Source organism: Ciconia boyciana, chromosome 1 (genome assembly GCF_034638445.1).
Source record: "Ciconia boyciana chromosome 1, ASM3463844v1, whole genome shotgun sequence".
NCBI classification, from domain to species: Eukaryota; Metazoa; Chordata; class Aves; order Ciconiiformes; family Ciconiidae; genus Ciconia; species Ciconia boyciana.
This window is the reverse complement of record NC_132934.1, coordinates 38420296-38432430: the sequence shown is the minus strand read 5'-3', so window position 1 is coordinate 38432430 and position 12135 is coordinate 38420296. Positions and strand designations below refer to the sequence as shown.

The 12135-nt window shown below is 43.7% G+C and overlaps 1 protein-coding gene across 4 annotated transcripts in view; it reads right to left on the bottom strand.

Moving 5' to 3' along the window:
- Nucleotides 1–12135, bottom strand: part of TBC1D30 (TBC1 domain family member 30) — a 56845-nt gene that overhangs the window by 20133 nt on the left and 24577 nt on the right. Inside the window, exons 1-5 of one of the 4 annotated variants that reach the window (XM_072863022.1) lie at nt 11522–11857; nt 5501–5562; nt 5040–5105; nt 1689–1814; nt 398–583 (exon numbers count right to left, since the gene is read on the bottom strand). In XM_072863022.1, the coding sequence (XP_072719123.1) occupies nt 398–583; nt 1689–1814; nt 5040–5105; nt 5501–5562; nt 11522–11681 (600 nt within the window). In that variant the 5' untranslated portion in view covers nt 11682–11857. Of the gene's footprint in view, nt 1–397; nt 584–1688; nt 1815–5039; nt 5106–5500; nt 5563–11521; nt 11858–12135 lie in introns of those variants that run through there. The other 3 variants (XM_072863040.1, XM_072863014.1, XM_072863031.1) reach the window with 3 other exon arrangements.

Sequence of the window (12135 nt, the reverse complement as noted above, 5' to 3'; positions counted from 1 at the left end):
AGAATTTGCTTTAAAATGCAGCAGATTTATTAACTGCCTCGCATGCTACTGCCACACAAGAGGCTGATAATGGAACACGAAGGTTTCAGCTACCTATGGTGTCTGGAAGCAGATTTGGGATTATGGGATAAGATATTCTAAAGTCAGTGTTGCAAATTATTTTTATTATGGCCAAGCCCTCATTTGTTTCTGTTTGGAAAAAAATAAATTTAACAGTGATAACATTCAAACTGTCCATTTTAGCTCAGACAGGATAATAAACAATCTGCAGATATACATTGGTTAACTCCTTTGAGTCCTGCTCTTTTAGGCTGTCTACAAAATTCACGCACTGGTTTATTCTAAAGTTCACTAACTGAAAGCAACCTTCAACAATGAAAAAAAATATTTTACTCACTTTCAGGGCATCCCCTTCATTGCCCTCCATTACTTCCAGAATAAGTGCAGCTAGTATGTTAAATCCTTGACAATAGCCAACAGATTTATTCCACCTGGCATAAGCCAGCAAAACGCGTTTTAATACCACTCGATCTTGCTCTGCCTCCTGGCCACAGTAAGAACTGCAACCAGTTCGGTGAAGGTCCTTTAAAGGAGAGGGGAAAAAAAAAAAAAGGGAAAAGGAAAAAGAGAAGAGCAGAAAAGATGTGCATTTTGCTTCCCCCTTTAGTTCTCCTGCCTTGTCCCAGTTTTCCTTCCACCTCCACCCTCCCAGTACATACTCCCAAAGTTGATGACAATGTTTCTTTTCTAATCTCTAGCTTAGTGAAGAGAAATAGGTTCAGCAAGCTCTTAAGTAAACAAGTTACCTAAAAGATGTTCATATGAAGCTGCCAGAGAAGATATTAACAGATATCTAGGTTTCAAAGAGACAAGACATAACAGCTGCTTAATTGAACAAAAAGGAGCAACTGTTTTTATCGAAGTATAAAAGAACTACTAGGCAACTAAGTTTTCAAAACATAAAAAACCAGAAACAGTGTCCTTGAGATTTAAGCAATTTATAAGTTAAAGGCACAACATGTATTACAATGTTTAATATTTCATAAGTAATATCTATAAGCTTAAATTACCAAGTACAGATGACAGCTGTAATAATCAGGAACACAAAGTATTTTGCTCTGTGTACTCTAATTAAGGTGACTATAGAACACAATCTCTCCTAAATAGGTAAATAGACTAATATTTAAGTCACCACAGCAATACAAATCTATTAAGCTCTTCCTTAAAACGGCCCACTAGTTTAAATATTAAACATTAATTAGGTGAGAAATATACATAGACAAAGGTGTTTCACTCCTGTAAAATAACTCAAAAATGTTCAATTGCTATATTATAAAACATACTTTTTAATGCAAGCAAACATTTGTGTGTGTTTATAGAAAAGAGGAAAAAAAACCACTTATGTTCCTTTGTCTCCATTAAACTCCAGTATTTATTTTTAAAAAGTAGAAATTGAGAAAAAAAAATAAATTAGTAAAAGCAAATTTCTTCCCAGCTAACACTAACCAGACCAGTGCAGAAGAAGGACCAAAGAAGCCAAAGAAATAATTTTGGTGGGCCAAAGGGAATTAAGTTGTAATTTTTGCCAAAGCAGTCGCAGAGAACAAAATAAATCCAAATTCCATCTATGAAAAAAAATTCAACTTTTCATTAAAAAATTAAGATAAAATAACAAATTAGCTGGCTACCTTTACTATCTGGATGCCCATAGAGTCATCATCAGGATTACTTCTTTCATTGAATGTGAAACGCATGGTTTTATCCCAGTCAATGGCTATACTGTGTAAGTACTGATCTGCTAGGGTCAGCCAAACCTAGAAACACACAAAGCAAGTCAACAAAATGAATTATTTGTCAGATAAAATATGAACAGTTTTGATATATACTGTTAGATGAACCTCATCAGCCTCACCCGTATGTGATCTGCTGTTAAGACTTGAAATATGCAGAAGAGGACTATATCTAAAAAAATTTTTGCACAATTAAAGTAATACCTTGCTCCCTAAAACAAAAAGGAAGGAAACCATTAGCATTAGGTGTCCAGATCTGTGAACTGCTTACAAAGATGCAAGTCCATTGTCAGAAACTGAATCCACAGGGGCCCTCCAAGATGGAAGCACACTCTCCTGCAAGGAGCCTCCTTTTCAGTTCAGCTCTTCTAGCCTCATAACCAGCAAGGGGTTTTATTAATAGGCAATGCTGCTGCAGGCTTTCCTCAGACTCAACCATGGATCCATCTCCTGGAAATCCCACAAAAGAAATCTAAGTGGTGCCTCTCTTTATCAAGATCTCTTCTGATCAACTTTGCAGAAGAAATATTGTCTAGTATTAACCATTTGGAATTGATCTGAAAGTATCACTTGGATCGGAGTAACTTACTCTTTCAAGAGGGCTTCCTAAACTGTCCCTGCTACAGGGAGTTCCGAAAAGAAACATTTTGACTATCTTTAAAGCCTAATAATTACCAGAACAGATTTATGCATGCGTATCTAAGACAAAGGCTGGACCTTTATTAAACATTTGAAAAGTTCCTGAACCATGAAAGACACATGACAGATCATACCATGACAACAAGTAACAACAAAGGATCTTTCTCTTCAGGAAACTGAAAGAAATCATGAAAGCAAATTGGTCAAGTTTTATATCAGCCATTAACTCACACAAGTGAGAAAAGCAATTCAGACACTTCCCACAGACTTAAACAGATAGTTGCATGATGAAGGAATTTATAGACAACTCCCAGAATCTCATGTTTTCTGCATTTAAATGTCTCTTCCCACACTTTTGCAAAGCCACTCATGCGGAGGAATGCTGCTGTTCTGCCTCCCAGCAGCCTTTGGCACTGCTGACATCCTACTGATGTTGTTTGACTGGATTCTTTATCTCTGCCAGCCCCAGAAAACAAATGTCACATGCCACAGCAATAATGCAGATGTCACCCTGATCCTTCTGCTGCCAGCAAAGGAGGCAATCAGCATGCTGCCAACACAAAATGCTTCCTTTATTTTGGTATCAATCTTAAAATCATTGGGAAACCAGGGAATGGCAGTGAAAAGACCACATCCCTTTTCTTAATGCTACTTCTTTGGTTAGCATCATGTGGTCATGTGTGAGCAAACACAGAGATGGGCAGAATGAGAAGGAAAAGACAGAGACCCCAGCTGGACAATGTGGCAGAGCATACCCTCAGCAAGTCTGCCAATGACACAAAACTGGGAGGAGTGCCTGATAAGCCCAAGGGCACCTTGACAGGCTGGAGGAACGGGCTGACAAGAACCCCATGAAGTTCAACGCCAAGAAGTGCACAGTCCTGCACCTGGGGAGGAACAACCCCATGCAGCAGTACATGCTGGGGGCCAAGCTGCTGCAAAACAGCTTGGCAGAGAAGGAGCTGGGGGTCCTGGTGGACACCAAGTTGACCACAAGGCAGCAATGTGCCCTTGCGGCAAAGGCGGCCAACACCCTCCTGGGCTGCAGGCAGAGCATGCCAGCACGTCGAGGGAGGTGATCCTTCCCCTCTGCTCAGCACTGGTGAGACACCTGGAGTGCTGGGTCCAGTCCTGGGCTCCCCAGTACAAGAGAGATACAGAGCTACTGATAAGAGTCCAGCAAGAGGCCACTAAGAGGATTAAGGGACTGCAGCATCTCTCCTATGAGGAAAGGCTGAGAGAGCTGGGACTGTTCAGCCTGGAGAAGAGAAGACTCATGGGGGATCTTATCAATTCATATAAATACCTGAAGGGAGGGTACAAAGAGCCAGGCTCTTCTCAGTGGTGCCCAGTGACAGGACCAGAGACAATGGTCACAAACTGAAACACAGGAGGTTGCATCTGAACATCAGAAAACACTTTTTTACTGTGAGGGTGACAGAGCACTGGCATAGATTGCCCACAGAGGTTGCGGAGTCTCCTTCCTTGGAGATATTCAAAAGCCATCTGGACACAGTCCCGGGCAACCAGCTGTAGGTGGCCCTGCTTGGGCAGAGGGGTTGGACCAGATGACCTCCAGAGGTCCTTTCCAACCTCAACCATTCTGTGATTCTGGGACCTCTGCCACTCATGTACCACAGAAAAGTGTCTGAGAGACTTATCGGAGTGTGAGGAAAGAACACTTCAGGAAAGAAAAAAGGCTGTTAGGTGGATATAATGATTCACTGGAGTCATAAATTAAAAACAAAATCATAGTGGTGTGAGGAAAACAATGCCACTGTAAGTCTTCCGTTTCCTTCCCTCCTGATTTGTAAAGAGGAACAGTTCAGTTTGGAAAGATAGCAAAAAGGAAACAGGAAAAGGAAGTTAATCTGGTGCATCAAAAATATATGGATCTACATATATTTTATACAGCTTTAAAAATATTACTTTTATTAAAATTGCATTTTTAAAGCTGAGATTGTATGACTCAGTTTTATAGAAAAGATGAATAGACATGCCTTTTTTTAGGCTAGGGAACTTCAAACATTGTTGAAGAAAGCAATAGAGTAAGTTTAGCAAAATCCCACTGGACCCCTTCCTACAACACTCACTCAGTGCAACTTCCCATTAATGGCGCTCTCTACCATTCTACATCACTCCTGACTCTGAACTTCCCTAATTTAAGCAATCTGCCTTTCCCCCATCAAATGTTTCTATGAGCATTCTTGTCAGCACTAGCATCTATCAACTTCACCTTCATAAGTACAACAGCCTACACTGGAGATTTGCTCTCCTTTCAGCTGATCTTCAGCTGTGGGGGCAGCTTCACCAATGCAATTCCTTGAGACTGACAGAATGAAGCAATAACATCTGCACCACAGTAAGTTACCTAAGCCTCAAGCAGAAAGAGCCCGATTATTGAAAACACTATCTTTACTTGTCTCCTCAGTCTCTCCAGCTGCCCTGTGAGGTTATCACTGAAGAATGTAAACTAGGAAAAATCCCCAGTACAACTTACACTTAAAACTTCCAAATATTTGACAAAAAACACTGATAATATTGATGTCATTCACGTTTCCTGAGAAATCCACAGGCAATATGTCCCACAAAGTGTAGAGGTCTACCTACCTTTCTCCGCCATTCTTTTGGTATGCCTGTCGGCAATCTGGCCACTGCTTTGAGCGCATCATGCCACTAAAAGCAAAAGCATCCCAAAATGTATAAAATTCACCATTAGTTTAATGCAACAGTATAGCAACATTCATAACACTGCAGACATGCACATTCATTTCCTTTTACTGCACACATTTCAGAGTTTAACTGCTTAATCCACTCACAGGGTAAATATAGATTAATTACTTAATCATATAACAAAAATATAATATTGTAGGACACAGAGTCTTATGAGATATCTGAGTAAACAATGAAAGCCTAATGCATGTTCCAAATACTAATGGAACAGCTCTTGATGCAATTGCAAATAATATGCTGACATTATGATGGCAGATGCACTTTAGAACTAGGGCAAGCACCTTGACTGAAAAGAACCCAGTCCTTCATAAACTTAAGAGAAAAATTAATCAAATTACCTGCTGAAAACCATTTTGACCTAAAGATGGTTCAAGAGTGAATTTCAATTTTGTATCAACCCCTAGAAACAAAAAGGAAAAAAATAATCATGGTCATTATTTTATTTTAGCTCAGAAGGGAAAAAAAACAAATGACAATTGAAATAAGAACACAAGATTTCAGCTACATGTTTCAACAGCTACATTTCGACCTGTTTCTGTGAATTCTTGTCTTCACAGTGGATTCAAGGCACATGTTAAGAAGTACATGGACAAAGCGTTTTTAAAGTGCAGTAATACCCTCTTTACTCTAATGATGTAGTTCGGCACAACTCATTTCACTACAAATCATGTAGGTCACTATTCTACAAACTATATTTGTACTATCATATGCATCCACAGAAAAAAATATATACAGAGACAAAGAGTTTCTTTCCATCTATTTCAACTTCTTGACATTAAATCACTCAAAATTCATTTCTAAGTTTGGGGTGCTAAAATTATTTTATTGCTCAGAATATCAATTTTTTTATAATTCCTCAGAACATAAAGCACATTTGGTCAGTATTCTTATTTAAGCTTAGGTTTTATTTTGGCCATATGAGAAAATTATTTTAATTGTTATAAAGCACGCCTGCTAATAGTCTATAAAATACAATATTACATAAAATACTAGGATCTCAAGTTTGGCCTACACAGGATCCTGATTGTGGCACTGGAGTATGCCAAAACAGCGGCAGTGGCATAACAGAAGAACAGTGACACTTTTAATTTGCTTTATATCTCGCATTTTGAATGTACAATTCTTTGGTCCTTCAAATGCCGCTGTCCAGAGCTCAGGTGCTGAACACCGCGTCGCATTGCACCGCATCCCTCAAGTCTTCCAGCACAAAGAATAAAGCCTTTCGGTATTTTTCCTCCATAATTTAATACAATGTATTACTCCATATTTAAAATTATGTTATGCATAGCTTCTTGTATTTCTAGAATATCAAGCCAAACATTTTAAACATATATTTTAATAGCCATATATATTTAAAAAAAACATATTTTAATCCTGCAAGGTTTTAAGTATATAAAATCCATGCTAATCAACTCACCAGTAATACTCAGTGCTTTGGAGGACTAAGCCTGTGAGTCTGATAGAAACCCAAACTGTGGTGGCATTTGCTAGTTACGGAATGTAAAATGCCTTTCAGCATTTGCATACTGAAGTGGTGGTAAGTAATTTAAAAGCCTTACTGCCTGATAAATATATAAAGACAAAGCCTTCTCCTTCAAGGCTTTTTTAAATTTTCCTTTGGTGGGGGGAGAGGGAAGAGAAAAAAAGAAAATTCACACAAAACACAGTATTGTTTAGAATTTGAGCATTTTAGAATTGCATCGCTGAGACCTAGGGATTGGTGCTTTCATTTCCCTGCTTCAGATTTAAAAGACATGCTTGTCAGATCTAGAAAAATAAAAGCTTCGAACCATAATAGAAATGTCTTGAAAAACATTAAAGGATTAACAGTTATTCCTGGAAGTAGCTGTTTATTTGTATTCTTCTCCATAACTCCATGGCACTCAGCAGGGACTCCCAATAGATAAATCTCTTCACAATAATTCAAAGCAATGTAACAATGCCAGTAACCTACTAAGATGAAATTGTATCACGTTTGCTGTAAATGCGAAAAAGTGAGTCTCATTCCCAAGCAATCTAGTGGTAAGTACTGGAAAACACTAATACATACAAAAAGATATCATGACCAAGAACTCCTTTTGTTAAGGTAACAGATGTTGACATGTTATCTAACACTGCCTTGTAGCAAAGAAGCAATAGCCTTCCAAAATAATCATGTATTCATTTCCAACTCAGCAGCCAAATATTAATCACTTCACAGTTTTCTAAGACTTAAAGATCTCAGTGACAACTTCTCTCTTTGTCTTATAAGCTTCCCAAGACAGACACAAGCAGAGACAGCCAAGACTGCAAAAGATCAAGCACAGTAAGATATAATCCCACAGTAAGGCAAAATGTATCTATCATTTACATGAACATCATGATGAGGGAGCTGACACAGGGGCCCAGACAGCTGTCTCTCTTGATTAAATGAGACTGAAATGAGACCCTTGAACCTCCATCTACAAAAGTTTATTAAAACATGGCAGAGAATTAAGACAGGTGTGAAAATTACTAGAAATGAGAATAACATTATGTGGTAACACCAGACTACACGATGCACTCCCTTCAGTATGGCAAGGAACCTCTCGGTCAGGCCCATGCACTGTAACCTCTTGTAGAAGCCACAGAGTCTGTGTCCCCTTATTTGTTCCCCATTAGAAATATTCCCAAAATCAAATTATGTGATGGTTTTGTGATAGGAGACGGGAAGAGCCGTGGGGAGTGAGCCACAGACCCTACAGGAATGGTTCTCCTCATTCCTACCCACTTTAAAGAATTTACATTTCCTAAAACCAAAAAATTACAACCTTGTTCAATAAAAATACAGCAAGTAAGCAAGTGAAAAAAAGCTGCAACACAAGCAGTACAGACAGAGGAAGGAAAGCCTATACCCACCCAGGAACTTCCTGGGGCATCTGCAGGAAGGCAATCAGCAAGCTGGGAGCAGCATCTCATTGCCTGTTACTTATTTCTGGCACAAGAACCATCTTGCTATGTGCAGTTTCTGCAAATTCTGCACTGAATTTGTCCTCGGACTTTAAGGCTTCAAGGAAATTAATGCTTATCCCTATTCCAACCTCTCTTGGTTTCCCAAACCTTCCTACCTCCATCGTTCCCCTTTTCCTAACAAGTCTCCCACCCCTGCACATACTTTTTTTTTTTCCCCACTCTGTCCTGTCATTTTCATCCTGTCCACTTTTGCCTGGATCACCACCAGCCTTTCCCCAGGGCCTCCTTCCACATGCCATCTTTCCTCCCTTAAACTTCCATCGTCTGCTACGTTTACCAGCAACTGCCTTTAATTCTACATTCAGTTGCCTTCTCCCCACAAACTAACTTAAATTCCCTGATAGCTTCTTCCCCGCTCAGTACCCCACACCTATCCAACCCTACCACAGACCTTCTGCACCCATTTTCACTGGATTTTCGCTTTTTTGTCAATCCTCCATCTCTGGGCCACATTCCTCTCTATTACGTAAATACATGCTCTTTGCAGAAAAGACCCCTTGGGGCTTTACAGGAACTTTTCTTCCCAGCTCCTCTGCATAGACAGCCTGGCAGAAGTGTACCATATATGCAGCAATGGTTCCTACTTTCGGGCACTGTAAGCACTGTCAGTACAACTCAGCCCTTTTACATCAAGCCAGCCAGGCTATAGCGTCATTTGACATATTAAGTATCACCTCCAGTTCATGCACTTTCAACTGATGCTTCATACCTAAAAAGCACATTAACTCATGTAAGCAGGAATGTGTTGGGAACACATATGAATTATTAGCTCCACAATACAAGCACACACAAAGGTATATATGTTTGGCACCAGTCAAATTTCTGAAGGGTAAAGGAATGCCAAAATAAGGCCTGTTCAATGCCCTTGCAACCAGGTCACCAGAAACCACTGCAGAAAAGCTGTTTAAAAAAGAAAAGGAAAAAAAAGAAAAAGAAAGATAAAACCCCACAAAACCCAGTCCCATTAGCTTTTCCATGTAAAATACACAATGACTCCCGACAACAAAAGGCTGTAAGAGGGAAGATTATACCCCTAGGACTCCCAAACCCTAGCAGTCTTCTCCTGCACAGGACCACATAACGAGCCACAAGACGGGAGAAAAATCTTGTGGTCAGCCAAGTACCTGGGTGAAGGAATCAAATCCCCATTCATCAGCAACATTAAACAACAGGATGGGGCAAATTCCGGGAATTTTTCAGAAATACTAACCCAGAAAAAGCATAGGAAGATGATCTATTCTGATGCAGGTACATGAGCCATAGCTTCAAACTTACAAAGCACATCACTCTAGATTCTTGGCTGTACTTAAAAGCAGCTGTTGAAACCTCTCCCATGGAAAGCCAATAAATATTTTATAGAAAACAAACAAGGAAAAAGGCCTAAAGCAGCTTTGTGGGCAGTGAGAGTTCAAACTTGGGGAAAAAAATAGCAGCGTAAACTACCACCTTATTGTCGCTTGTTGTTTCAGGAAGATTCTTAGCCTTGCTCTGTAATTTATCTCTAAATGTAGGTTTTCGTCTGCAAAATGAGAAATAAAAGTAACATTCTGAGTAACTCTGCATTAAATCATTTTTGCCAGGGGCCAGAGCTCACTGGGATGTATCAAAGGACATCTAAAATCTACAGAAACTTCTCAATACAGACAGACAGCTGATACAGACACTAAGAAAATCTGAAGAAAACTTAATTCAGCTTATCTTTAAGGGCTCATTAGGTGCCCTGTCTCCATCACTCTTTGCAAGTATGCATCCTGAATGACGTTATTATATTTACTTACATATGAACAATATGGAAACCCCAAACCAGTGGGATTTCCTAGCTGTAAGACTATGGCATTCGTGGTTGCACCTCCGATCATCTCCCCTGGTCTTTGTGGGAGTGTAAGTAAAAGAATGCCATTATCCAGATAACATAATTACCTGGGATATTAGAAGACTACTGTAGGAGCAGGGGTCTGTGTGAATTACGAGTCAGGAAATCTCCTTGATAACAGCAACCCCATAAACCTATACCAGAATATGTCTGCGCCCTTATTAATAACAGTGCCCAAAACTCATCTCAAACACAGAAGCAGGCAGCATTGTGTGCTTGACGTACGCACAGCTAGTACAATGGGAAACTGAATCTTGCAGATTTCTATGCATTGCTCTACATTTCAGTAGACCTCAGGCTTGCATGTTTCGTAAATGCCTAGGATTAGGCAACAGATCAACAGTATTTTAGCTACAAGTGACAGCTCTAAATTGAATTTAAATTTCCAATACTTCATAAAAAAAACAAACGATCCAAAATTTTTATGGCAGGCAACTAGAATCTAGCATTCGGTAATGATCACCCATCAGTGCTTCTGCCGAGAGCCCAGCTCCCTGGAGCAAACACACGTTGTTGCCTGACCACCCGGTTCTTAAAAGATTTTGGTACTGAAGCAGGATCCAGAAAAAATAGCGGCAGAGCCGATGCCCTCCCCCTTAGGAAAGGCACGGTTGAGAATTTAGACAACACCCTACCGCAGACAAAGGCTGGGCAGGAGGAGGGGTCTCCGGCAAGTCAAGAGTTAGCAGGTTTAGCGGGAAAGGTCTGGTGAGGCTGAGGAGAGACCGCAGGACACCGGCGGCTCGGCCATGCGGGGGGTGACGGGGAGAGGCTGGCGGAAAGCAGCGGCGCCGCGGCCCGGGGGGGCAGGGGAGGGGAGGGGAAGGAGGCAACAGGGACCGGGCACAGCCAAACGGCACAAAAGCGCTGCGAGGCGGCGACGCCGGGCGGGAGGAGCGGGGAGAGGAGACGGGAGAGCTAAAGAGCAGAGCCCGGATCCGCCGGAGCAGGAGCAGCCCCCCGGGCATGGGACCAGCGCGCTGCCTCCCCGCAAGGCCCGCCAACGCCTCCCGCCTAGGACGGGGCCGACCTGGCTCCCCCGCCGGGGCTGCCTCGCACCCGCCGCTGGTGCCTCCGCCCGCCCCCCAGCCCGGGGCGACCTCGCAGGCCCCGCTCCCCCCACCCGAGGCCGGCCCTGCCCGGGCGGGACCACCCGCCGCCTCGCTCCGTACACCCCGCCGCGCCTCAGGCCGCGACCACGGCTCCTCACGCAGGCCGGGCCCCGCCGAAGCTGCCCGCGCCGCAGCGGCGGCCGACGAGGCGCGGCCATTTGCCTGGGGCCGGGGCCGGCCGCCGCCCCGGGGCGCAGCCCCCCCTCCCCCGCCGCGCCTACCCGCGGCCCTCATCGCCCTCCGGCCGCGTCCTCCTCGCCGAGCCGCCCCTGCGGGAAGGCGGCGGCCCGGGCTCGGGCCTCGGCCGCTCCCCCCCCTCCCCGCTAAGCCGCTTACGGGATCGCAGCCGCCGCCTCGCCGCCCAGCCGCGGGGAGCGGGTTACCTGGCTCCAAGGTGCAGAGCAGGCGCGGCGCCGTCCGGGAGATGCAGCTGCGCTTCTTGAGGACGTTGCTGAGGATGGTGCCCACGCCGCCGCCCGAGCTCTGCCGCTTCAGGCATCGCCCCCCGCGCCGCAGCGAGCCCGTCAGCCTGTCCTGCCGCATGGCAGCCCCGGCCCGCCGGGCGCTCGCTGCTGCCAGCGGTACCCGAAAGCTCGCCCTAGGGCGGCGGAGCGGGGGGCATGGCGGGGCGGGGTGCCCCGCCGGGCTGCGCGGCGGCGGCGGCTCTCCTGGCTAGCGGGGATCTGCAGTGCAGAGACAGCAAAGTCGAAGTGCGGGGAGAAGAGGGAGGACAAGGAGAGGAGAAAGAAAAAAAAGGGGAAAGGAAAAAAAAAAAAAAAAAGAGTTGCTCCCGCCCACAATCCTAGCATCACTGCCTGAATAAACCAGCAGCCTCTCCTCCTCCTCCTCCAGCACCACCTGGGATGCAGCAGGCAAAGGGGAGCAGCAGCTCCGGTTAGAAATACCGTGAGCCCAGCGGTGGCAGAGGGCTCCGGGACAGCTGCACAGTCCCCAGGCTGCACAGAGACCAGCCAACACATGCGATACTGACACATCT